The 26,375-nt window shown below is 35.3% G+C and overlaps 1 protein-coding gene across 1 annotated transcript in view; it reads left to right on the forward strand.

The window, feature by feature from the left end:
* Positions 1-26,375, forward strand: part of ZC3H6 (zinc finger CCCH-type containing 6) — an 81,488-nt gene that overhangs the window by 36,946 nt on the left and 18,167 nt on the right. Inside the window, exons 2-5 of the mRNA XM_036905051.2 lie at positions 8,838-9,018; positions 14,564-14,686; positions 21,562-21,886; positions 23,790-23,923. Of these exons, the coding sequence (XP_036760946.2) occupies positions 8,838-9,018; positions 14,564-14,686; positions 21,562-21,886; positions 23,790-23,923 (763 nt within the window). The remainder of the gene's footprint in view (positions 1-8,837; positions 9,019-14,563; positions 14,687-21,561; positions 21,887-23,789; positions 23,924-26,375) is intronic.

A 26,375-nucleotide genomic window follows, 5' to 3' on the forward strand; every position in this document is an offset into this window, starting at 1 on the left:
ATGTCATCTGCATATAGTGACAGTTTAACTTCTTCTTTACCAATCTGGATTCCTTGTATTTCTTTGTTTTGTCTGATTGCCGTGGCTAGGACCTCCAGTACTATGTTAAATAACAGTGGAGAGAGTGGGCATCCCTGTCTAGTTCCCGATCTCAGAGGAAATGCTTTCAGCTTCTCGCTGTTCAGTATAATGTTGGCTGTGGGTTTATCATAGATGGCCTTTATTATGTTGAAGTACTTGCCCTCTATTCCCATTTTGCTGAGAGTTTTTATCATGAATGGATGTTGAACTTTGTCAAATGCTTTTTCAGCATCTATGGAGATGATCATGTGGTTTTTGTCTTTCTTTTTGTTGATGTGGTGGATGATGTTGATGGACTTTTGAATGTTGTACCATCCTTGCATCCCTGGGATGAATCCCACTTGGTCATGGTGTATGATCCTTTTGATGTAATTTTGAATTCGGTTTGCTAATATTTTGTTGAGTATTTTTGCATCTATGTTCATCAGGGATATTGGTCTGTAGTTTTCTTTTTTGGTGGGGTCTTTGCCTGGTTTTGGTATTAGGGTGATGTTAGCTTCATAGAATAAGTTTGGGAGTATCCCCTCCTCCTCTATTTTTTGGAAAACTCTAAGGAGAATGGGTATTATGTCTTCCCTGTATGTCTGATAAAATTCCGAGGTAAATCCATCTGGCCCGGGGGTTTTGTTCTTTGGTAGTTTTTTGATTACCGCTTCAATTTCGTTGCTGGTAATTGGTCTGTTTAGATTTTCTGTTTCTTTCTGGGTCAGTCTTGGAAGGTTGTATTTTTCTAGGAAGTTGTCCATTTCTCCTAGGTTTCCCAGCTTGTTAGCATATAGGTTTTCATAGTATTCTCTAATAATTCTTTGTATTTCTGTGGAGTCTGTCGTGATTTTTCCTTTCTCGTTTCTGATACTGTTGATTTGTGTTGACTCTCTTTTCTTCTTAATAAGTCTGGCTAGAGGCTTATCTATTTTGTTTATTTTCTCGAAGAACCAGCTCTTGGTTTCATTGATTTTTGCTATTGTTTTATTCTCAATTTTATTTATTTCTTCTCTGATCTTTATTATGTCCCTCCTTCTGCTGACCTTAGGCCTCATTTGTTCTTCTTTTTCCAATTTCGATAATTGTGACATTAGATCATTCATTTGGGATTGTTCTCCCTTTTTAAAATATGCTTGGATTGCTATATACTTTCCTCTTAAGACTGCTTTTGCTGTGTCCCACAGAAGTTGGGGCTTAGTGTTGTTGTTGTCATTTGTTTCCATATATTGCTGGATCTCCATTTTGATTTGGTCATTGATCCATTGATTATTTAGGAGCATGTTGTTAAGTCTCCATGTGTTTGTGAGCCTCTTTGCTTTTTTTGTACAGTTTATTTCTAGTTTTATGCCTTTGTGGTCTGAAAAGTTGGTTGGTAGGATTTTAATCTTTTGTAATTTACTGAGGCTCTTTTTGTGGCCTAGTATGTGGTCTATTCTGGAGAATGTTCCATGTGCACTTGAGAAGAATGTGTATCCTGTTGCTTTTGGATGTAGAGTTCTATAGATGTCTATTAGGTCCATCTGCTCTATTGTGTTGTTCAGTGCTTCCGTGTCTTTACTTATTTTCTGCCCAGTGGATGTATGCTTTGGAGTGAGTGGTGTGTTGAAGTCTCCTAGAATGAATGCATTGCAGTCTATTTCCCCCTTTAGTTCTGTTAGTATTTGTTTCACATATGCTGGTGCTCCTTTGTTGGGTGCATATATATTTAGAATGGTTATATCCTCTTGTTGGACTGAGCCCTTTATCATTATGTAGTGTCCTTCTTTATCTCTTGTTACTTTCTTTGTTTTGAAGTCTAGTTTGTGTGATATTAGTACTGCAACCCCTGCTTTCTTCTCGCTGTTGTTTGCTTGAAATATGTTTTTCCATCCCTTGACTTTTAGTCTGTACATGTCTTTGGGTTTGAGGTGAGTTTCTTGTAAGCAGCATATAGATGGATCTTGCTTTTTTATCCATTCTATTACTCTATGTCTTTTGATTGGTGCATTCAGCCCATTAACGTTTAGGGTGACTATTGAAAGATATGTACTTATTGCCATTGCAGGCTTTAAATTTGTGGTTACCAAAGGTTCAAGGTTAGCCTCTTTAGTATCTTACTGCCTAACTTAGCTCGCTTATTGAGCTGTTATATACACTGTCTGGAGATTCTTTTCTTCTCTCCCTTCTTATTCCTCCTCCTCGATTCTTCATATGTTGGGTGTTTTGTTCTGTGCTCTTTCTAGGAGTGCTCCCATCTAGAGCAGTCCCTGTAAGATGTTCTGTAGAGGTGGTTTGTGGGAAGCAAATTCCCTCAGCTTTTGTTTGTCTGGGAATTGTTTAATCCCACCGTCATATTTGAATGATAGTCATGCTGGATACAGTATCCTTGGTTCAAGGCCCTTCTGTTTCATTGTATTAAATATATCATGCCATTCTCTTCTGGCCTGTAGGGTTTCTGTCGAGAAGTCTGATGTTAGCCTGATGGGTTTTCCTTTATAGGTGACCTTTTTCTCTCTAGCTGCCTTTAAAACTCTTTCCTTGTCCTTGATCTTTGCCATTTTAATTATTATGTGTCTTGGTGTTGTCCTCCTTGGATCCTTTCTGTTGGGGGTTCTGTGTATTTCTGTGGTCTGTTCGATTATTTCCTCCCCCAGTTTGGGAAAGTTTTCAGCAATTATTTCTTCTAAGATACTTTCCATCTCTTTTCCTCTCTCTTCTTCTTCTGGAACCCCTATAATACGGATATTGTTCCTTTTAGATTGGTCACACAGATCTCTTAACATTGTTTCATTCCTGGAGATCCTTTTATCTCTCTCTATGTCAGGTTCTATGCGTTCCTGTTCTCTGGTTTCAATTCCATCAATGGCCTCTTGCATCCTATCCATTCTGCTTATAAACCCTTCCAGAGTTTGTTTCATTTCTGCGATCTCCTTTCTGGCATCTGTGATCTCCCTCCGGACTTCATCCCATTTCTCTTGCGTATTTCTCTGCATCTCTGTCAGCATGTTTATGATTCTTATTTTGAATTCTTTGTCAGGAAGACTGGTTAGGTCTGTCTCCTTCTCTGGTGTTGTCTCTGTGATCTTTGTCTGCCTGTAGCTTTGCCTTTTCATGGTGATAGGAATAGTTTGCAGAGCTGGGACGAGTGACGGCTGGAAGAACTTCCCTTCTTGTTGCTTTGTGGCCCTCCTCTCCTGGGAGAACAGCGACCTCTAGTGGCTTGTTCTGGGCAGCTGCGCGCAGACAGGGCTTCTGCTTCCTGCCCGGCTGCTATGGAGTTTATCTCAGCTGTTGCTGTGGGCGTGGCCTGGTTCGGACCTCTGCTCCAAAGTGGTGGAATCGCGTTGGAGGGGAGCGGCCTGGAGGCTATTTATCTCCGTAAGGGGCCTCCCTGCTCCCTGCAGCCCAGGGGTTAGGGTGCCCAGAGATCCCCGGATTCCCTAACTCTGGATTAAGTGCCCCACCCTGCCCCTTTAAGACTTCCAAAAAGCACCTGCCAAAACAAAACAACGACCAGAAAAAAAAATAATAATAAGTTTTTCTTTATTCTCCGGCGCCAGCCTCAGGCATCTGCTCACCAGTCTTGCTGCCCTGTTTCCCTAGTATTGGGTTCCCTATGCCTTTAAGACTTCCAAAAAGCACTCGCCAGAACAAAACAGCAAAAAAGAAAAAAAAAATTATAAAATGGTCGCTAGCTTTTCTGGTGTCCTCCAGCGCCAGGCCACCGGTGCCCGCTCACTGTTCTTGCTGCCCTGTTTCCCTAGCATCCAGGGCCCCCTGGGCACGTACTGTGTCTGCACTCTGGCCCGGATGGCTGGGGCTGGGTGTTCGGCAGTCCTGTGCTCCGTCTCCTTCCCGCTCTGCCTATTCTTCTCCCACCCGGAGCTGTGGGGATGGGCGCTCAGCTCCCGCCGGGCCCGGCTTGTATCTTACCCCCTTTGCGAGGCGCTGGGTTCTCTCAGGTGCGGATGTGGTCTGGATATTGTCCTGTGTCCTTTGGTCTTTATTCTAGGAAGGGTTGTCTTTGTTATATTTTCATAGATATATGTGGTTTTGGGAGGAGATTTCCGCTGCTCTGCTCACGCCGCCATCTTCCGCGCCTCTTCAAGTCCCGTTTCTAAAGGAATTTATATTTGGGTTGAGTCTCTGACAAATTCTAGAAATGGCTCAAGTAGTAAAACAAATCAAGTAAAAATCGCCATGGCTGTAGATAGTCAAAAAGGGGTTAAGCTTAGTTTCTGCAAAACAAATACGTTCCAGAAGGTGTAAGAACACTTTGAAGATACCCATCAGATGTTACCACCAGTAATAGTGTAAAGGGAAACTTTTTCTGAAACAAATAAGTAAGCCATCTAGGATGTAAATGTTCAAGGTCCACTTTTGAGATAAACATCAAATCACAAAAATGCATGTCTGGTAGCTTTTCCATGGCCCCAGTATGACTGAACAGTATTTCTTTGAGGGGAAATACCTAGTTTGGGAGGGGTAAGGTAGGGAGTTAGGTATGGCTTAATCAGGAAGATCAGATGTAAGCTGTATAAGTTGAGGGAAAAGATCAGGGTAGGCACGGGCAAAGCCAAAACTCAAGCAAGTTTTCTGCCAAGCATGCTAACAGATTCAGCCAGGAAGATTCAGACAGTTCATTACTTACACAGACAACAAATGCATGATCTGCATGGTGTCAGCTCCGCATGTCCCTCATCCCAGTCGGTAACCCTGAAATCAAAAAGGCCAGACTATTTTAGACACGGGGAGTGGTGGGAGAGGTGCTAAGGAACAGGTGCTATTTGAGGAGACTATAGGAAAGTGAGGAGAAATAGCCTTGTAGCAGCACTGCCCAAGGCTGCCTATCTTTCCATATTCTGGAGGATGATGGCATTCTGTCAAGGCTTAGGTCAGCCTGTGGTTGAGTCTTACCTGTATGGCCTCTGTGGAGACATGGAAGGTGTCAGGGCTTCAGTACAGAGCAGTTCTCCTAAATTGTCATCCATGGTAAAGGAGAAATGACAGGGTGAATTAGAACAAAAGCATGGAGAGAAAATTATTACAAGCAATAGTTTCAAGAAGCTAGGAAATTTGTGTTCTATTGTTCTTAGGATAACCAGCCTACTCTAAGGTTGTATGCTCCTGTCTTGGACTGTGAAGAAATCCTGGGCATCCTAACACAGTCACTTGGTACTGAAAATTGATTCTACAAAACATCTTTTTTTGTGGTGATCCTATCAGCCTATCCCAGAGAGCTTGTGTTGACAAGTAATGTCTTTGTAATATCATCTATCAGGAGTACTTGTATAGTCTTATTGAGGCTTTTTTGTTTCTTCCAGAAGACTCAGTTTCTGATCTGTAGCTTGTAATAAGAGCCTTTAGACAAGTGTAAGGAAAAAGGAGAAACTACCTCTGGAGGTAAGACTGAATAGTTTGGGTTAATTAATTTTAATAGCCAACAATATCAGAATGGAGAAAAGTAGAATCCTCTATGAGACATGTCAGTGTATAAGGATTTAGTGAATAATTTAGCTCAAAATAAGAATGTATGATGGACAGTGAGGGCATTAACCAGTTCAGAGTCTTTAATATCGTGGTGCTCTATGGTTTTCTCCAGTTGTCTCCAATCTAGATGTACATCTAGAGATAAAACCTTTTTAAACTTTATTTAATAGAGATAAAATTCACCCTTTTAAAGTATACAATTCGCTGGTTTTTAGGATGGTCACAGAGTTGTGCAGCCATTACCCCTATCTCACTTTAGAATATTTTCAGCACTCCAAAAAGAAACCTCATGCCCAATGGCAACCACTTGCTATTTCTCCCTCTAATCTACCTGGCAACCCCTAATCTATTTTCTGTCTCTATGGATTTGCCTAAAAGATCAGTTCTTTAAAAAATAATTTTGTTTATTAAACTGGGCAGTTATTTCCATGTCCATAAACATTAATATGCCTCTTCCTAAAAAGGACATAACACTCTATTACATTAATAAAAAGTCACCCATATATAATTGACTTAGTAGCTTCTCTTTTTTATTTATTAATTTTTTAAAAATTATCTTGTAATCTGTATGTATAACAAAACACCTTTATAATAGTGTTGAGCTAATTAAGAAACTAGGGAATTCCAAACACTCTTTAATTACTTGTGTTATCTCTTCTGTTTTTCATTTTTCAGAGCTAGATTAGTATATGACACATTTGTAGGTACTTGGTCAAAAAAGCCTTACTTTCTTTTGGTGACAGAATTGGAATTAGAATCCAACTTTCTTCCCATTAAGTCTCCTTCTCTTTCCATTACACCACACATGCTCTCCACTTGTGCCCAAGGCTGACTTTTTAGTTCAGAGAAGTGTGGATCATTGTTCTTTGTTTCCTTTTTCTCTCCTTTTTTTTGTAACCAAACATAAATTTGCAAATTTAAATTTGTTATTTTATGAGTGCTGAAATGATAAATAGGCTAAGAGAGAGGGAAGAAAAATAAAAGAACTTTTAATGTTTGTATCTAACAGAAAATATAAATTCTATATTTCACAGTTCAAGAATTTATATAAAGTATGATATAAATTCATATTAACATTTTCAGCTTGAATACTTTATGTATTTAAATAGCTCTAGTCAAAATGCTAAATATGAATTAGTGATTTAAGATATAAAATTTTTTATGCTTTAAGGAACTCAAGTTGGAGGAGAGAGGGGATGAAAGAAAGGATGAATGGCCACAGGTTTTTTTATTGTTTGTATTTTAAGTTTTATTATATAAATATAGATGGCAAAGTACACATATTAAATGTACAACTTGATGATTTTACACACAGAGATACACACACACACATATATTAAATAATCACCACACAGATTGATATACAGAGTATTTTAACACCCTAGAAGTTTCCTTGGTACCCCTTTTTGTCAGTTACAACTCTCCAAGAGGTAATCACTGTCCTGACTTCTGTCACCACAGATGTCTGTGGTGAATATATCCACTCATTTTTCTTGGGCCAGAGGTTTTATAGTATTTCAAAAGTTTAGAAATTTTTTTTAGTAAAACAGCCAAGCCTGCTTCACAAGAAATTTTCAAGTCCTCCTAAATGGATACATACTTCTTTTGAGTTTATTAGAAATGAGGGAAAAATGACATTGACTGCATAGCCAGTTTTGGGTCATATCACATGCCCGTCCTATAATGCAAGAGTTAAAGGTATAATACTTTCATTCAGTAAACAGCAGCGCTCCATGCTAGGGGTTAGAGATACAGCCGTGAAAGACACAGCCATATATCCTGCTTCTACCAATCAATAAAATTTGAACATGTGTAGGAGTGATAATGAAGTGAGAATTATCAGGGTAGTACTTTGGATGGAGCATCTCACCTAAACCTGGGTAGTCAGTGGGATCATCATGGAGGAAATAACAACCCGGTCCTAAAGATGGAATTGGATATACCGAGGTGAAGCGGGTGAGGGGGTGGGTTTTGAGAAGAGCAGGGCAGTGAGAATTTTTGAGGCAGTGTATAAGGCTTGGAGGTGAGAAATCGAAAGTAACTGGATAAGCAGGGCTGCAGTTAGAAAGGGCCTTCAGTCAGTATCAAGCAGTTTTGACACCATCCTAAGGTCAGAAGAATATTATTGATACCATATTTTTTTTGCTACGGAAAGCTTCAAATACATATAAAGGGAATACTGTGTGAATCTTCATATACATATCCCACAGTTTCAGCATTTACTAACTCATGACCAATCTTGTTGAGACCCGTTCCTCCATATCCAGTGGGTGGTTCTGAAGCAAATCTGAGATATTTCATCATTACTGAAGATGTTGAGCAGGAGAGTGGCATGATACGTTCTGCGTTTTAGAAATGACACATAGCTAGTAATTAAAAAGTATCTTTAAAATATGTTCACCATAGTCTGCGTTCTTCTTACTTGCTTCTAGTCATATAAAGACCTTTGTCTTTCTGCATCACTGTGTACTACTTGTAGTAGTTGTATTTTTTCAAACTATATGGAAGCATGATTAACTGTTAAAATTATTTTATGTATTTATATTCCTATATAGATCAATTGGTTAATTTGCATTTAAAAATGCTATTAATGAACATTTTGGCTTCTATAACTATAAAAATGTCATAATCAGTGTAAAAGTTTTTGTTTCTAGATTTCAATCTCCATAATAGCAAAGATACTAGTATTTGGAAAGTGGAATTAGGTTTCCAGTTTTATGATGACTATTTTTTACAGATTCCAGTTGAGGAATTTACTATTCTGCTTTTGTGGGTCATGTTTTATTACTTACCTATCTGTTGAAATTTGTTTTCTTACTGAAGCTTACTTTGATGGTGAGAAAATAGATTGCTTGTATTTTAAAGCTATTTTAGCTGTCTATAGGCAACTAAATTAAAAAGTCCTTCTTGTAATGAGAATGTTTACTTCCTGAAGTGTTTTAGTTTAATGTTTTTTAAAAAGGTAATTTAGTGGATGGCAACTATTGTAATACTTTGGGATAGCACTGCATTCATGCATGCAGTCATTCATTTGGTGAAGTTAGTGATCTTACTGTAACTCAGAGGTTAGAAAACTGGCTGCTGTGACTGGGTCTTATTAAGAGGAAAAGAATTTACAACAGAAATGTGGCCTGCAAATGTGAAATGTTTACTGTCTGGCCCCTTACAGAGAAAGTTTAACAACCCTTGGTATAAATGAATACAACGTAATTCTTGTGATGTGCATTTTTTCTTTTGGAAATGTTCTGTAAAATTCATTTTAGATTGACATTTGAAAATAAAAATTTCATTGCCATTTATAGAGAAGATGGTGAATTAGAAGATGGTGAAATAGATGATGCTGGATTTGAAGAAACCCAAGAAGAGGAAGCAAAAGAGGGTGAAAAGCAGAAAAATGAGAAAACCTACAGAAAATCAAGGAAAAAACACAAGAAGGAGAGAGAGAAGAAAAAATCCAAAAGGAGAAAACGTGAGAAACATAAGGTTAGTTAGAATCTACTTTTTATTCTTTTGTTGAATTTTTGTGGAATATAAAATAATGAAAATTGGAAAGTAGAAATCATTGCCTATTTTTTTATAACACCTGGGTCATATCTTTTTATTTATGTGATTAATAAATTTTCTGAACATAAAGATTATATGAATTAAAGATTTAAAAAATAAGGAAGCTTTTAATGAAAGTTAAAATACATCTTTTTAATTGATGGAAGATTATACACCTTTCCTGAAAGGTTAAGGAAGGAAGTCTCATTTTCTACAGTTATTGATTAATGACATTGATATTTCCATCCATTCACTTGTTTATTCATTTATATGTATTATGGCATGCTGGCAATGGGAGTCTTTGTTCTATGCCAGGGGTTATAGTGGTAAATGAAGCAGTCTCTACTCTACCAAGATTACATTGAAATGGGAAGGAGAGAGGCAGTGAACAGATGGAAAGCAAACGCTACCAAGGAAACAGTAGTGTGCTGGATAGAGGAAATATGGTTTGGGGTAGGAAGGAGAGGAAACCTGTGCTGATGGACAACTCAAGAAAAGTTGACAGCAGTGGTGGTATAGCTTTTGAAACTCCCTGAAATTCCCCATTAACATCATCAATAGGAATAGCAAAACCAAAAACTCATTAGCAACATCTACCAAGAAATGAATAACAGGTTGTTCCCACAGACTTCAAAAATACAAATGGATAAGGCCAAACCTTGGACAGCAACAGATGAGTATAGGATCAGGAACTGTGCGTGAGGAAGCAGAGGGAAGGCAATGGGACTACCAGAAAGCAAATTGCCAACCAGGTACTCATGTCAGATAGTGTTCACTCAATGAGAAAAGCCCCTGGGTCAAACTGAGAACAGCCAACAAACTGGGAGGGAGATTTACTGGTTCTATTTCAGGTGAGTGTGAGGTAACCACATAAAAAATTGGATGGTGCTGGAACTGTCTGGGCCTGATGAGCTCCTAGTGCTAGTCAGCTAAATCCCTTTTCTAGGACAGAGTCTCACACTGAGAAGCTTACCCCTGGCAGTAGAATCTAAATTGAGAGGACAAGCATACTGTAGGGCCAAGGACAAGAATGGTCAGATAAAAAGTGGAGGAAGGGAGCAGGGGAAGTATATCTCCGAGATACACCGGCTTAATTTTTAATACTTCATGCTAGCAAAAGAAGAAACAGCCCTCGAGAAGGAAAGCCAGGAACATCTTCCTGACCCATTTCCCTTACACATTGAGCAACAAGGCAAGACCAAGATAGCATTCCATATATACTGTTACTATAAAAAGAGAATAATGGAGAGAAGAATATTCTTCCAGAAAAGAAAGAATGTCCACAAAACATGAAACACTTAACCTAATATTTCACAATGGTTAAAAAAAATTAAGAAAACAATACAAGTTCTGATCCAACAGCATAAGTAGTATTTGGAGGCATATCCTTTGGTCATCTAGGCAAAAAGATCAAGTCCTATATTAGGAAAAAGAAATTGGATTTTCATAAAAATTTTTGGTATCAACATTTCATGCTGGAAGATAATGGAGTAACATATTTGAATAAGATGTGAGCCATGGATTTTATATCCAACTAAATTCTAATCTTCAAATATAAAATCCTCAGAAAAACTGTGGATAAGAGTACTCGGAAAATACTATCATGAGCCTTCCTATAGAGTCTATTAGAAAACAAGTTTGGATAACCGAAGTGAGGGTTGGGGAGAGAGACTGATCTATACACACAGACATATTTACTTGTAAAACTAAGACTAAATGATGGACATAAGGGGAGAAGTGTATTTTGTATCTGAACATTATAACTAAAAAATGTCAGGAAAAGCGGAAGAGTATATGGCAAGAAAGATAAGCTTACTGGTTGCCTTATAGTTATTAACTCAGAGTGAAGGTTATTACTTCAAATTATTATTCTTGGAATGAAAAAGAGAATGTAGAAGAGGTTACTGTCTAATTTCAATATTTGGCCTATTAGTAAACAAATAGTATGCCAAGAAGGGAGAGTGACTAAGGTTATTGGGAAGAGGTAATATGAAGGGAATAAATTGAAAAATACAAACCTTTCTCTAAATACCAAACAATAGACTCCCAACAATGCAAAGTCCCACTCTTAAGTGATGCACAAGAGGGAGATTTCACAAATGGGTAAAGCTGTGCCAGGCAAATGCAAAGACAGAGGCAGAGGTCATAATTTTATATCTGAAAAAGTCAAATTTATGTTAAAAAGGCATTGAAAGAAACAAGGGCTTTTTATAATGTTAAAAGTTACAATTCACAATGAAGTAGAAGTTAACTTTTTAAATATCTCCCCAAAAGCAACTTTCATAAAGCAGGAACTATAGGAGTTGTGAGAAGAAATAGACAGGAATACACTAGTAAAAGGAGATACACCAGTATGCCTTCTTAATCCAAAGAGAGAGATCAAGGGGTTGAAAGGTAGTAAGGATATTAAAGAGACATTATAAATAAATAGTAAACCTGTAATCCTAAGAATACATCTTTCTCTCAAATATACTTAGAATATGCATAAAAAGTGACCGTATCATAGGCCACAAAGAAAACTCCAATTAATCTGATAGAGAAGAAATCATACAAAGTGTAATCTCAAAGCACAATGCAATAAAACTAGACAGTAATACCAAAGTAGAAAAACAAAAATGCCTTTCTGTTTTTATAATTCAGATACTTGATATAGATGGCCTGTGAGACATGGGGGAAACAATATTAAAACTTCAGAATTTCATGAAAATAATGATAAAATCTTGACATACAAGTATTCATGGAATATAGCTTAAGCAGTTTTTAGAAGAAAAGTTATAGAAGATTTACTGAAGTTACCTGCAGGACTGAACAAATAAAATGAAAAATCAATGGCTATTTTAAAAAGATTAACAGCATACATAATCATTGGCCAAACTAATGAAGAAAAAAAGGAAAAGTAAAAATAAAATTAGAAATGTTGAAGCCAAGAACTTTTGAACCCATCAAGTTCTGTCTCTTTTGAAACAGTCCTTCCTTTAATTTATGTTCTCTGACAGGTACTTTCAACATTTTGCTTGAAAATCTTGAGTAGATCACCTAACTCATCAGACACATCTGCTTTCCACATTACTGAATGTGAAAGTTACTAAATTTTATACCACTGTATAACAAGGATCTTCCCTCTTCCAGTTGTAATAGGGTATCTCTCACTTTAAGTTGTCTTAGAAAGTCCTTCCAGGTTCTATCCACTTCCTGGTTCCAAAACCCCTCCCACCTTTAAATATTTGGCATTTCCAGACACCAAAATAAATATTAGTTTTGCAAAACATATTACCCCAACTTAGAAGCTAAAAACAACAAAAATTTATTTCCCAGTTTCTGTGGGCAGAAATCTGGGTGAGGCCTAACTTGGTGATTCTGACTCAGCTTTTCTAATGATGTTGCAGTCATCTCAAGGTTCCAAGTTCATTTACATGGCTCTTGGCAGTCCTCAGTTCCTCATCACATGGACCTCTTTACAGGCTGCCTCAGTGTCCTCCTGATAAGGGTTAGCTTCCTCCAAAGCTGGTAAACCAAGAGTGAAAGAAAGCACCCAAAATGAAAGCTATAGTCTTTTTTATAACATAATATATGCCATCACTTCTGACATATTTCATTTGCTAGAAACAAGTTCCCAAGTCATCCCACTCTCAAGGGGAGAGAAATTAATCTCCACTTCTTGAGGGAAGGAGTAATAAAGAATTTGTGGACTTATCTTTAAAGCTACCACCCAAGGACAGATAGGAAAACCTGAAAAGAAAGAATATGTGGGGTGTCCCTAACATATTAAAGCACAGTAAAGCCTTTGTTTTGTTATTAAAGCAGTACTGGTATTTTTTTTTTTTTTATTCTGAACAATTTTTATTTTTTTACTTTTCTTTCATATTTAAGGGCCATATGCATTTCTTTTACTATGATATATTTTTTAATTTCCCCAGCCAAATTTTTTTAATAAATTGGATTTTGGTCTTTTTTTTTTTATTTTTTATTTTTTATTTTTTATTTTTTTTATTTTTTATTTTTTTTTTGTGAGGGCATCTCTCATATTTATTGATCAAATGATTGTTAACGACAATAAAATTCTGTATAGGGGAGTCAATGCTCAATGCACAATCATTAATCCACCCCAAGCCTAATTTTCGTCAGTCTCCAATCTTCTCAGGCATAACAAACAAGTTCTTACATGGAGAACAAATTCTTACATAATGAATAAGTTACATAGTGAACAATTACTGGTATTTTTTAAAGCATTAAAGTATTACTGTAGCACTGGTGCATGGAAAAATAGAAAAATCAGACACAGACCAAATGCACATAGAAATTTAGTTTATGATAGAGGAGCATCTCAAACTAGTGTGAAAAGATTAACTTATTAAATAAGCAGTGTTGAGAGAGTTGGATAGTGATATGGACATAAAAGTGGATTATTCTTACATCAGTATAAATTCCAGATAGATCAAAGATTTAAATGTAAAAAATAAAACCTATACAAGTATTAGAATAAAACAGGGGTGAAGTCCTCTATTACCAGGGAGTAGAGAAACTTAACTATGATCCAAGGTCTTAAACAATAAGGAATTAATTAGCAAACTTCTCTATCTGTAAAATACAGAAGAAGAAAGGACATTTACTGTGTCCTTTGAATTAAGAATCTGCACTCCCCCTGTATCCCTCCTTCTAGGACCTCTAGTCCAACAGAACTTTGAGGTTTCAGAGACAGGAAGCACAAATTCTTGGGAGTATGAGAGGATACATTTTTACTGGATCCACAAATTCTACCTATTGATTCGAAGTGTATACCACGTTTCTTTGATTTTTGAGAAAGCAGTTACTTGCATTAGAAAGCAAGTAGCACAACTATTAATGAAGTGGGTACATTCCAGCAGTCCACTTTGCTGTCAGGAAATTTGTAACTTCTGTTAGAAACATAACAGGAAGTTGTACCCTCCTGTCAATCATTATCAACTACCTGTGGTTTCCATTTCACTTCTGTTCAGTTTTATGGGTTGGATTTATTTCATACTTATAATTTGGAATGTTTTGGTATCTTTTAGCTACAGGGTGCTTAGGCACCTGTAGAACAAGAACTCTAAAGCCATTTTATGTAAAAATAAACTAATTCATACTGTATTCATGTTCTTGAATCCTTTTTGGTGATGAGGAGCCAATTTTATTTCTTTAAAGTTTGACTTAAATCTAAGATCACTTTAGAGCACAGAGGTGGCAGTATTTCCATTTGAAGTCCTTTGGCCCAAAGGGTTGATGAGAAAAATGCTGCCATAAAGTCCCTAGGAAGAGGTGAAAATACACTTTTCCTCAGAAGATTTTAGGGAAGTTGGGGTGGTCGTGGCCTTTGGAACAAGAATTTTTCAGTTAATACTTCAGAACCTACCAGGATAATATAACCTATTGGTTGGCACCTCTGGCTGAAACAGGCTTATCTAGTTGCTAGTGAAATGTTTTTCCTTTTGCAAATGTCACATATTTGTTTTTTCCCTTCTTTTAGCATAATTCTCCATCTAGTGATGATAGTTCAGACTACAGCCTTGATTCAGATGTTGAACATACAGAAAGTTCCCACAAAAAAAGAACTGGTTTCTACAGGGATTATGACATTCCATTTCCTCAGGTATTGCCTTTTTTTTTTCTTTTTTGTGGTCAAATATACAGAACAGAAATTTTTTTTTTGTTAAGGTATCATTGATATAGATTCTTATGAAAGTTTCACATGAAAAACATTGTGGTTAATATACTCACCCATATTATCAAGTCCCCCCCATACCTCATGAAGTCACTGCCCATCAGTGTAGTAAGATGCCACAAAGTCACTACTTGTCTTTTGTGCTACACTATCTTCCCCATGATACCCCACACACACCATGTATACTAATCATACCCCTCAATTGCCTTCTCCCTCCCTCCCCACCCCCGACCGCTAGTTCCTTCTTGGAGTCTGTGAGTGTTGCTGTTTTGTTCCTTCAGTTTTGCTTTGTTGTTATACTCCACAAATGAGGGGAATCATTTGGTACTTGGCTTTCTCCACCTGGCTTATTTCACTGAGCATAATATCCTCTAGCTCCATCCATGTTCAGAACAGAAAATATACCCTTTTAATCATTTTTAAATAATACAATTCAGTGACATTAAGTACATTTACAATGTTATACAGCCATCACCACTATCCATTTCCAGAACCTTGTCATCATTCCCAAATAGAAGCTGTGTACCCATCAAGCATTAACTCCTCATTTCCCCTTCCCCCTTGCCCCTGGTAACCACTAATCTACTTTCTGTCTCTTTGCATTTGCCTATTCCAAGTACCTCATACAGGTGGAATCATACAGCATTTGTCCTTTTGTGTCTAGCTTATTTCACTTACCATAATTCTTTCAAGGCTTATCTATGTTGTAGCATGTATCAGAATTTCATTCTTTTTTAAGGCTAGATAATACTCCACTGAATATATATGCCACATTTTATTTATCCATTCCTCTGTTAATGGACATTTGTATTGCTTCTTCCTTTTGGCTACTGTGAATAATGCTGCTCTGCATTGGTGTACAATATCTTTTTTTAGACCTTGCTTCCAATTCTTTGGTATATATACCTATAAGTTGAGTTGCTGGATCATATGATAATTCTGTGTTTAACTTTCTGAGGAATTGCCAAACTCTTTTCTATAATGGCTACACTATTTTACATTCCCACCAACAATACATGAGATTTTTCCAGTTTCTCCACATCATTGCCAAAATTGTTATTTTCTGTTTTCTTTTTTTTCTAATAATAGCCTTCCTAATGGATGTGAAATGGTATCTCATTGTACTTTTGAGGTATTGCATTTTAAAGGGAAAATAAAACTTCCAATTTTATTCTTTGCTTTCTGATTTTTTGAAAAAATGCTTTGTAAGACATACGCTACAAATTTTAAGTTTTTGAAAATAAAAGACTACATCATGTATTAGTTTGCTGGTGGTGCCATAACAAAATACCACTGCCTAGTGGCTTAAACCACAGATTTTTAATTTCTCCTAGTCTGGAGGCTAGAAGTGCAAGATCAAAATGCTGGCATGGTTGTTTTCCTCTGAGGATCATAAGGGAAGGATCTGTTGAGGCCTCTCATTTTGGCTGGTAGATGGTCACCTTCTCACTGCCTTGTTCTCATATGGCCATACTTTTGTGCATGCACATCACTGTTGTCTCTCTGTGTGTCCATATTTCCTCTTATAAGGACACCAGTCAGACAGGATCATGGCCCACTTCGACTCATTTTAACTTAATCACCTCTTTAAGGCCCCCCCCTTTAAACACAGTCACATTTTGAGGTACTGAAAGTTAGGGCTTCTTATTTATGCCACAAATATTCTCATAGATGCTACAAATTTTATCATATTGCTGTGTACGAGCAGTGTTCAGTATTTTGTGCTAGAAAAACATGATACTGTTAGGAGCACTGGGGAATATTCAGGTTAATGTGCACTTGTCTGAAAACCCCAGATTTCTGAAGTTCTGTTTTCTGCCAGTCTGTCAATATACTTGTCTACAAGAACTCAATTCATTCTCCTAAGTTGATGTTCCTCACTGCTATGTATTTACTGTGAGCTTAGAAAACACAATACTATGTTAGAGTTCTTTCTATTGCCTTCTTTATAGTTGAGGTTGCTCAGTAAGTGACTATTGAATAAATGAGGTTTTATTTAAATGTCTTCTTTTAAAATTTGAAAGGAATTATACTCTAGCTAATTATTTTATGTAGTTAGGTGCATTTTAGAATACACACACACATAATTGTGTGTGTATGTGTATGTATTCAGCATGTCTAGTAATTTTGGAGTGAATGGTGCTATTTCTCAGAACATTTTAACGACTATTCATTAGAATTATTTTAATTATTTAATTATTAGAATTAAATTAAAATTAAATATTTAATTATTAGAATTATTTTAATTAAAAATTAATTACAAATTTTTTAATCAGTTCAATTCAGTAAACACTGATATGGTACCTAAATTTCAACATTTGCAGTTGAATTTATTTTTTATAAATAGTCAAAAGTCATTTGGAGACTTTTCCAAATGCTCAGAATGGACATTACTATTTCAGGTACTAAGTCATTTGAAAATATCAAGTAATGAGATTTATAAGCTGCCACCAGAAGAGGAGGTACAGAACATTTAAACAGTGGCAGAAGTATTTTACGTAGCCCTCTAAGGACAGGATCAATTTGTAGGTATGAACAATAATGCATTTGTTTTAAGTCACTCATGTTTTCTTAAAATTGTAGTTACTTACTGTCATTCTACTCACTATCATATGTACAGATACAATGTAATTGTTTTTGTTTCAAAAAGTCAGTTAAAGAAATTAAGAAAAGGAAAACGTTGATATTTTATATTTACCCACATTTCATTTCCATCACTTTTCATTCCTTTGTGTAGATCTGAGTTTCAATCTGGTGTTTCAAATACTTCTTTAAACCTGAAGTACTTCATTTAGTCTTTATTCAGCATTTCTTGTAGTGAAGGTTTGCTCTCAATAAATTATTTCAGCTTTTATATGTTAAGAAATTGTTGCACTCTTATTTTTAATAACTTTTGTCATAATGACTTAAAAGTTGCAATAATGGTAAAAAGAACTCCTATATGTCTTTTACCCAGAGTCCGCAATTGTTCACTTTTTATTGCATATGCTTTGCTTCATCCTTTTCTCCCTCATCTTCTCTATTAAGTTCTTAATTTTAGTGTTTGTGTTTTTCACATCTAGAAATTTGATTCTTTTTGAAATCTTCAGTTATTTTTATAGTTTCCAGTTCTCTGTTGAAATTCTCATCTTTTGCCTGAAAAGAGCAAGCACAGATATATATCAGCGTTTTCCTTTTTTTAATTAAGGTATCATTGATATACAATCTTATAAAGGTTTTACATGAGCAACATTGTGGTTTCAACATTCACCCATATTATCAAGTCTCCCCACCACCCCATTGCAATCACTGTCCATCAGTATAGTAAGATGCTATAGAGTCATTACTTGTCTTCTCCACAAGCACAAATATTTTAAAATCTGTGTCACCTAAGTTCCAATGTAGTATCTGAAGTACATGTTTTTATCACCTGTTGCTTTTGCTGGTTCTCTGTTAGGTGGTCTTATCTCCTGATAGTTTGTTTTGTTTTATATTGTCTGCTGAGTATTGTATTTGCAAAATATAATGCATTTTGTAGAAACCATTTGAGGCTTAGGATCATGTTTATTTCTTCCAGAGAGAATTTTTCACCTGCCCTGCCAGATTCTTAGTGATCCTTACAAACTATTTCAATTTCAGGATTTGCAACTTTTCTGGGCCATCCAGATGATTTAAGATAGGCCTGTAGCCTTTGATTCACATTTTGAGATTCTGGACAAATTGGCAGACCCAGTTCATAAGTCTTCCACTTTTTCCAGATTCTGGACTTCCCCTTTTGTTCCCATAGATTGTGGTAGTCAATAGTGCTGTTGAACCTTTCAGCTTTTCATGATGGCTGATGCTTTCAGAACAAAAACTGCTCCAAGTGCTGCTCATTTCCTAGGATTTTCAGCTGTCTGTCTTTTCTACGCTGTCTGTCTTTTCTACGTTGTCTGTCTTTTCTATGTTGTGTAGGAGGACTGGCCTGAATTACCTAGTCTGCTATTAGGAGAAAAGAAAGTCAGTACCATTTCCTCCACATGTGTTTTATTTAAAGTTAACTCACTGAGATTTAAAAAATACCCTAAATACATCCTAAAAATCTTATTTTCTTAGATAACAGGTGTCTGTTGTATAACTTCTACAATTACTGGTCCAAAATAGAATAGTATTAACTTCTAGCTATTAAATTAGAGGACTTATCTTCCCTTTACCTCATCCTTGTTCAGGGCCTCCTGTTCCCTTATTTCATGGTTACAGTGATTGCACAGGGCCAGTTTGTTTTACAGAAACCCCATCTGCCCCCACAGACATTCTAGCCATGTGTATTCCTAGTAATCAGAAAAGTGATCAGAGAAACTATATCCTTTGGTAGAATTTATAGTCTTTTCCATTTTTTTGATCTTCTTTCAGGAGGACTTTAAAAAATGCTTGCTTTATCCTTGCTGGTATGTGTTTGCTCATTCTAAATGACGAACATGAGAGGCATAGGAGATAGTCCCCCAGAGACAGGACTACTCTGTAACTGTCACCCACTTAGTGCTTCTGGGAGAGCTGACCACACAGGTGGTCCTCTTATCCAAACACTGAACTCCTCAGCTCATCTAGCCACATTAGTGTCTTTTCCTGCAGAATGAGCCCTGGGGTGGGAGGTTTTCATCATTAGAAGGTTATTAGGAATACTGGCAGTTGGGAAAAATAGGGAGGGGATAAATAGAAAACTTTGGGATAATTCTATTTTAAGAAGTAAGAATATGGAAATTATTTTTGTAAAGGCTGTGAAAAATCAGAGGATTGAATTAATATTAAGAATTAAAAATATTTAAAAATATTAAAGTTTTAATGTTAATTTAAAAATAACTAATTTTAATAATTGTAATTACTAATATTAAAATATTGAAATATTAAAATAAAATTTTATGACAGGCATCTAATTTGTAGAGGAAATTTATTCTTATTAAAGAGTAATCTTTCAGTCATAAAGCATTGAAATATATCATGGAAGCATTAATATACTCACTTTTTTTATAAAAGGAAATGTAGGAACACTCAACTAATTAATCTCAACTTAATCTAAGCAATTTTTGTTTTATTAGTGACTTTATTAAAAAATGTCAAAAACACTGCCTTTTGGCTACAGTTGTATATCTCCTCTTGACTTTCTGAAATGTTAGATTGAGAACAGTTTATAACTTTAAAAATATTGAAGTACTGAGTTTTCTTAGGAAACTAAAAGTAGATGACCGAGTAATTCCACTTCTGGAAATTTACCCCAAGAAAACAAAATCATTAATTTGATTAGATATATATAGTCACCCCTGTTTATCACAGCATTATTTAAGATGGTCATAATGTGGAAGCAAACTAAATGTCCATTCATAGATGAATGGATAAAGATGATGTTATATATACAATGGAATATTACTCAGCCATAGAAATGAATGAAATCTTGCCATTTGTGGCAACATGAATGGACCTCGAGGATATTACGCTAAGTGAAATGTCAGAGAGACAAATACCGTATGATTTCACTTGTATGTAAAATCTGAAAAACAAACAACTAAACAAACAAAATAGAAATAGACTCCTAAACACAGAGAATAGATTGCTGGTCACCGTAGGGGAAGGGGTTGAGGAAATGGGTGAAATAGTTGAAGGAGGAAAAATTATTGAGAATGTTTCATCTGGGTGATGGTTATATGAGTATATACACACTTCAGAATTCACTGAGCTTACATTAAGATTTGTGCATTTTAATTTATATACCTCAATAAAAAAATACTGCTTAAAACCAAGTCAGTAATCTAATACACTTTCTTCAAAATTTAAAATTGATGAGCCAATTGATTTTCTTGATTGTTTTAAGTTATATATTTTTTTCTATTTTATAATTACTGAAAAGATGTTAATAATTCTCTGACTTTTATTAAAAATACAGACTGTCATGTTGGTATTCTGCCCAGGCAGCATTTTTATATTGCATTTAAAATGTACTACACTGAGGTGAAGATGAATCATGGTCTGGGTTTTTCTAGATCCTCAAATTGAATTTGTGTACTTTTTCTTTCTTGCTTATAAAAAAATTGACAGAAATGATATAACTAATAAAAATATTTTATTGAATAGAGATAAACTCAAATACATCACATTAAATCAAATTCTAGGACTAAAGTGTACTCTTTGTGTTCATATCGTTTTGTAAATTAATGAAATTAATAATATATACTGTAATGAGCAGTTCCTAATGAGCAATTTATTCATTAGATGTTTTTTACTTTTAGGGTAATCTCTGGTTTTCTTATTAAACCTCAGATAAAAATTTTCTTTTTATAAAATTTCCTACACATACAGTTTTTTATTAAATATAACATGCTTAAACATGTCATTTGGGAATTTTTCAGTGTTAAGTAAATATACATTTTTTCTGTCCCTTCCCAAGGTATTTTACTATCTTTTCCTTATTTTCAAAAAGACCTTTTCAGTTTTTTGGAGAAGAAATTCATGTATGATGGTGTGGATTTTAAGTATTCCTATGTATTCAAATATTGAGACATGGAACATAGAAAACAAAAGACATGGGACATGGAAAACAAAAAATGAACAAAACATACTTACCAGCAAGGATCTATGAATGTTATAAAGTTTAATAACCATTATGTCAGAGTAGCATTTAGCTTTTGAAGTTAAAGAGTGACATAGATGAGTACCTACCAGGAGCAAAACTAGTAAGTATCTTTTTCCCTTCTATCTTGCAACTTTCTGGGGGAAAAAAAGATGTCCTGTGCTACTGTCAATTCCTATGTATTATTGAAAAATCCTGATAATGATTGTCCATTTTCACTTAGCATGGACATATATCAGGAAGCTACATGGCATCAAAGAAGAGTCAACATAACAAAAAATGTAAAAGTAAGGAGTATGGTGAGTACAGTACCTACAGTGATGACAACTTCATTCCCTACGATGATGACAACTTCGGCCCCTATGGTGATGACAGCTTTGGTACCTACGGCGATGACAGCTTTGGTACCTATGGTCATGAAACAGAGGAAGATTTTGCCAACCAGCTGAAACACTACAGACAAGCTAAAGAAACCTCAAATACTGCTTTAGGATCATCATTTTCCAAAGAAACAGGGAAAAAACAAAGAATGAAAGGAATTCAGCAAGGTAAGTTTGAAATTGTCAATCTGTTTTGAATATAAGAACTTTATTAAAACAGGTAGGTAGCTATGGAGTAAAAACTTAAATTTCTTAGTCCTTTCTCATGAACAGCTTATTCTTATGGTTCCTGAATTTGTTTTTCTTTATTTTGTAGACCTTGAGGAAAAAAATCTATAAGTATTTCAATCTGTATGATATCTTGATTTAGAAAGATACCCTAGTATTTTAAGAGTATATAAAAATGTAAGATACTTTTCTTGTTACACTTCCCTCTCCCCTCTATACCTCAGTATCCTGAAATAGTAATGTACATTTTTCAGTTCTCTCTGTTACTCTATATATTGTTTTATGTTTTAGACTGTTAAGGACAGAATGCTGGGAAGCTATTATTTTATTAGGCTCTGAAATATGGTAATCAACTTTGCTATTGAAGTGTATCTGCACTTAGGGTTATGGACATCCTTCAAGATTGGAAATAAAAACATAATCTAAAGAAATTTCTGGAGTGATCATTTACATTCATTGCTATCTTGAGGCACATGGTCCCTGCAAAAACCAGGGCAAGTTGCCATAGAAATTATGGGTCACATACGGGGCAAATCAATCTTAAGAATTGTCTAGTCAGTGTGGGTGCTTCAGGAGAACTGAATCAAGATGAGGTGGAGGTGAAGCAGTGAGCACAAAGCCCTATGTAACTATCTTTTAATTATTGTTGAAAAAAAAGACAGATACGAGTAATTTAGTTATTTCTATGTCTTTGTTTTTCTTCATTTGCTAGAAAAAGTCCTTTGAGAAATATTAATCTGAGTTTTGATGAACTAAAGAGAAAGGAATTTGTTTCTGCATATGCTATTGTAATTAGTACATTTCTTCCTGCAGTCTAGACATAGTGGTGTGAGGTCATTCCCCTTGTGGGGTAAGGAGAGCATGAAGAGGCCTTGCTCTTCCCTTCCCACCCGGGGTTTTTTCTTTCAAGATCTTCCTGTTTTTCTGTTAAAGAGTTGAATATGACGTTTTATTTTTGACATTAATTTTTCCCCTTAAATTATGAAAGTTATATATGGTCAAATGCAGAAAATATTTCTCTGTAGAAAAGTTAACCCAGTGAAGATCAAAGATAAAAATAATTTGAATCCCTACACTCAGAGGTAATTAGTATTCATATTTCCAAGGTACGTTTTTCCAGAATTTTTCTGATGATTATTTTTAATGAAAAACTGTATGTGTTGTTGGAAGTTATTTTTTTCCCCCCTAACTATGAATTGTATCTCAGATATTCTTATGTTAATGAGTAGCTTTTAATACCTACATTCTATTCAGTTTAAATAGATATACCATAATATGTCCAACAGATGGTTAGGCTTATTTGATAGTAATTCTTTGAAATTTAAATTGCCCCTTTTTTTCAAATTCCGAGATTAACCCTGAATATTTATATATATCTCAGAAAACATCTTGGCAAACATTTTTTCTTAAGAATAAATTCTGAATAATGTAAACATTTAAAAAAAAGAATAAATTCTGAAATGTAGCATTTAGTCAAAAGACATACACACACATTTGAAGATTTTTGAACTGTGTAACAAGTTGACATCCAAAAAGACAATGTATTAATTTATAACACCCCTGCCAGCATGTGAAAATGCCAATTTCTCCAAATCCCTACCAATGCTATTCCTGTTCTTGCCCTCCTTACCTTGTTAACATCCTTAAGAAACAGAATAGTTTAAGCAGTACTCAGGCAGTAAAATGCAAAAATTTAATTAGTATTGTTCATTGAATCTAGAAAGGAAAAAAAAGAGTGCACTGTACATTATAGACTATGTAAAATATGCTGTTCCTATAAACTAATAGATTGACAGGTCTCTTGTCTTTCTATAATATTTGAAGTACATTTTAACTTTTTTAGGTATTGAACAGAGGGTTAAAAGTTTTAATGTTGGTCGTGGACGTGGTTTGCCGAAGAAAATCAAACGCAAAGACCGTGGGGGAAGAGCCAATAAAGGGCCTAATATTTTTTCAGGAATGGATGACTTTCAAGAGGTACTGAGAATGTATATATGATGAGAGAAGCTTTTCCATCTTTTAACCTGTTCGGCTGCAAAGAAAGCATTGTGATTGATTTTTTTAAAAATTAAAGTACCATTGGTATACTATCTTATGAAGGTTTCACATGAACAACATTGTGGTTTCAACATTCATCCATATTATCAAGTCCTCACCTCCCCCCACATTGCAGTCACTGTCCATCAGCGTAGTAAGATGCTATAGAGTCATTACTTGTCTTCTCCATGCTGTACTGGAAAGCATTGTGGTTTTAATGCTACTTTTGTAGTAAATAAAAAATTTCCAGCTTAGATCAAATGAGTACAAATTCCCAAGAAAGAATTGTTGTTTTAATTAGTCATGATGTTAATCTAGAAATGTAAATTTAGGTGACATCGAAGTAAAATCAGTATGTTTGAAATCATCTCAAAATAAAATAGTTATGTCTGAAAGCAGAAATGTACACTCTATTAGTTCTCTATTGTATTTTCCTCCCCTTCCTGGGGAGTCATTTACCCCAGATGCAAATGGCAATAATATTCTAATAGCTCAGTATGTAGCAGGGCCAACAACGGAGATACTATAGTGGTAAATTAACTTAATAGAATTGAAAGCATTGAAGAGAAGAAAAGGGGATATAAGTGGTTGGAAAGATGAACTTATATATATATCTTCTGTATAGTAGGTATTGAATAAATATATACTGAATTGAATTGAACTCTGAACGTACTTTTCAGCCCTGTAGAAGCTCTCTGGATTAGTGTGGTCCAATTCCTGTATTCCAGCAAGATTTAAATGAGTCATTCAGAGCAAGGATGGGTTATTTAAAACTGCAACCTTGAGTGAGAGCAAAGGGATAATAGTATATTGTAATTTGAAAAGAATTGATGTCAATCTGATCTCTGAGTTTAAAGATAATAGACAAAGATTTCTTAATATATATTCCTCAGTATACTATTAGGGAGATGTTAATAGGTGTGACCTAAGAAAGGAAGTTCAGGTCCAAATAAATTTGTGAAACCCAGCACTTAACTATGAATTTTATCTCATTCATTCTTACATTAGTGAGTAGCTCTTAATGCCTACATTCTATTCAATTAAATATATATACCATAATTTGTCTAACAAATTACATTTGTTTGATAGTAGTAATTATTTGAGAATTAAGTTGCACCCACACTACTTGTGGGGATTTTCAGTCAACATGAATGTATTAAAGGCGCTAGCAGGTTAGGCATAAAGAAGCCTGTTTTATTTTTTTCAATCCGACATTTTCAAAATTTACTTGAACTCTGTTTTACCCCCACACATCTATTAACATTCACTGAACCATTCATTGTTCCATGGAATAGCAGCTTTGGAAACAAGCCTAGAATTTCTGAGTGATTATAACCTGCCTGTCCATCTTCCTGACACCTCTAGAATGTTCTGCTTTCCCTAGAACAAATTAATATGAATGCTTTCTAAGTAAGCCTTCTCCTATTTACACGCTATAGCTGAAAAAAGAAATAGCTTCCAAGAAAGTGTGGCTTTGAGCAAGTTACTGTCTGTCTCTGAGCTGCAATTTGCTTAATTTGTAAAACGAGCATATAGTATAAAATTAACTTTAAGGACCCCTTCAAGGACTAACATTTCAGATGTTTACAGATCTGGGATGCAACTAAAAGATTCTTTACCATGTAATACTAAATCAGATAAATTCTTTCTTTTGCATTCATCAAATTTAGAATATTTTTCCTTTTGTTTATCAAGATTAAATATGTTATCAACTGTGTCAGTTCACTGGCTGTCATGAGAGATTTCTTCTTATGATTCCAGAAACAACCAGGAGAGTGCCAGAGCCCAGGGAAGCAGCTCCAGTTCAGGAGTGGCAGGGGGAGGCCCACCCGAGGTAGACTGAACGTGCTAGAGTAGCTAGCATAGGTCCGCTTCCAACCTGGCCTTTTCAGGGAGTATAAGATCCCCCAAAGGCCAGATAAATTCAGGGATACCTGTATGTCCACACGAATTTTCTTGAAAACTCAAGGGCAGTCACAGAACAAGCAAACTTTTGACGGGTATTAAGAACTTTTATTCTGTTTGCCCATAAAACTCTTAAAGTTTTTTGTCTTTATAGTAGCTTTAAATTTTCTGTAAATACATATTTTTTCTGGTAGATCCTTTCATTTCCTCTTTCTTATATATTTAAAGAAAATTTTATGCTCTTGTTTCTTATACCAATATAACACATCTTTAGAGTAAATAAAATTTTAAATGACCAAGCAGGTAGTTTAGTTTTCCTCTCTCTATCTTTCTTCTCTCCCTCTTTCTTGAATTGTATTTTCTTAGAGATAGTATGATACAGTGCAAAAAGTTCTATCCTGACTGCTAATTCACCATGTGACCTTTGGCAAATTACTAATTCATCTTCAGTTTTCCCATTTGTCCAATGAACATGATGAACTAGATT

The sequence above is a fragment of the Manis pentadactyla genome, chromosome 2, assembly GCF_030020395.1.
Source record: "Manis pentadactyla isolate mManPen7 chromosome 2, mManPen7.hap1, whole genome shotgun sequence".
In the NCBI taxonomy this organism is placed as follows: Eukaryota; Metazoa; Chordata; class Mammalia; order Pholidota; family Manidae; genus Manis; species Manis pentadactyla.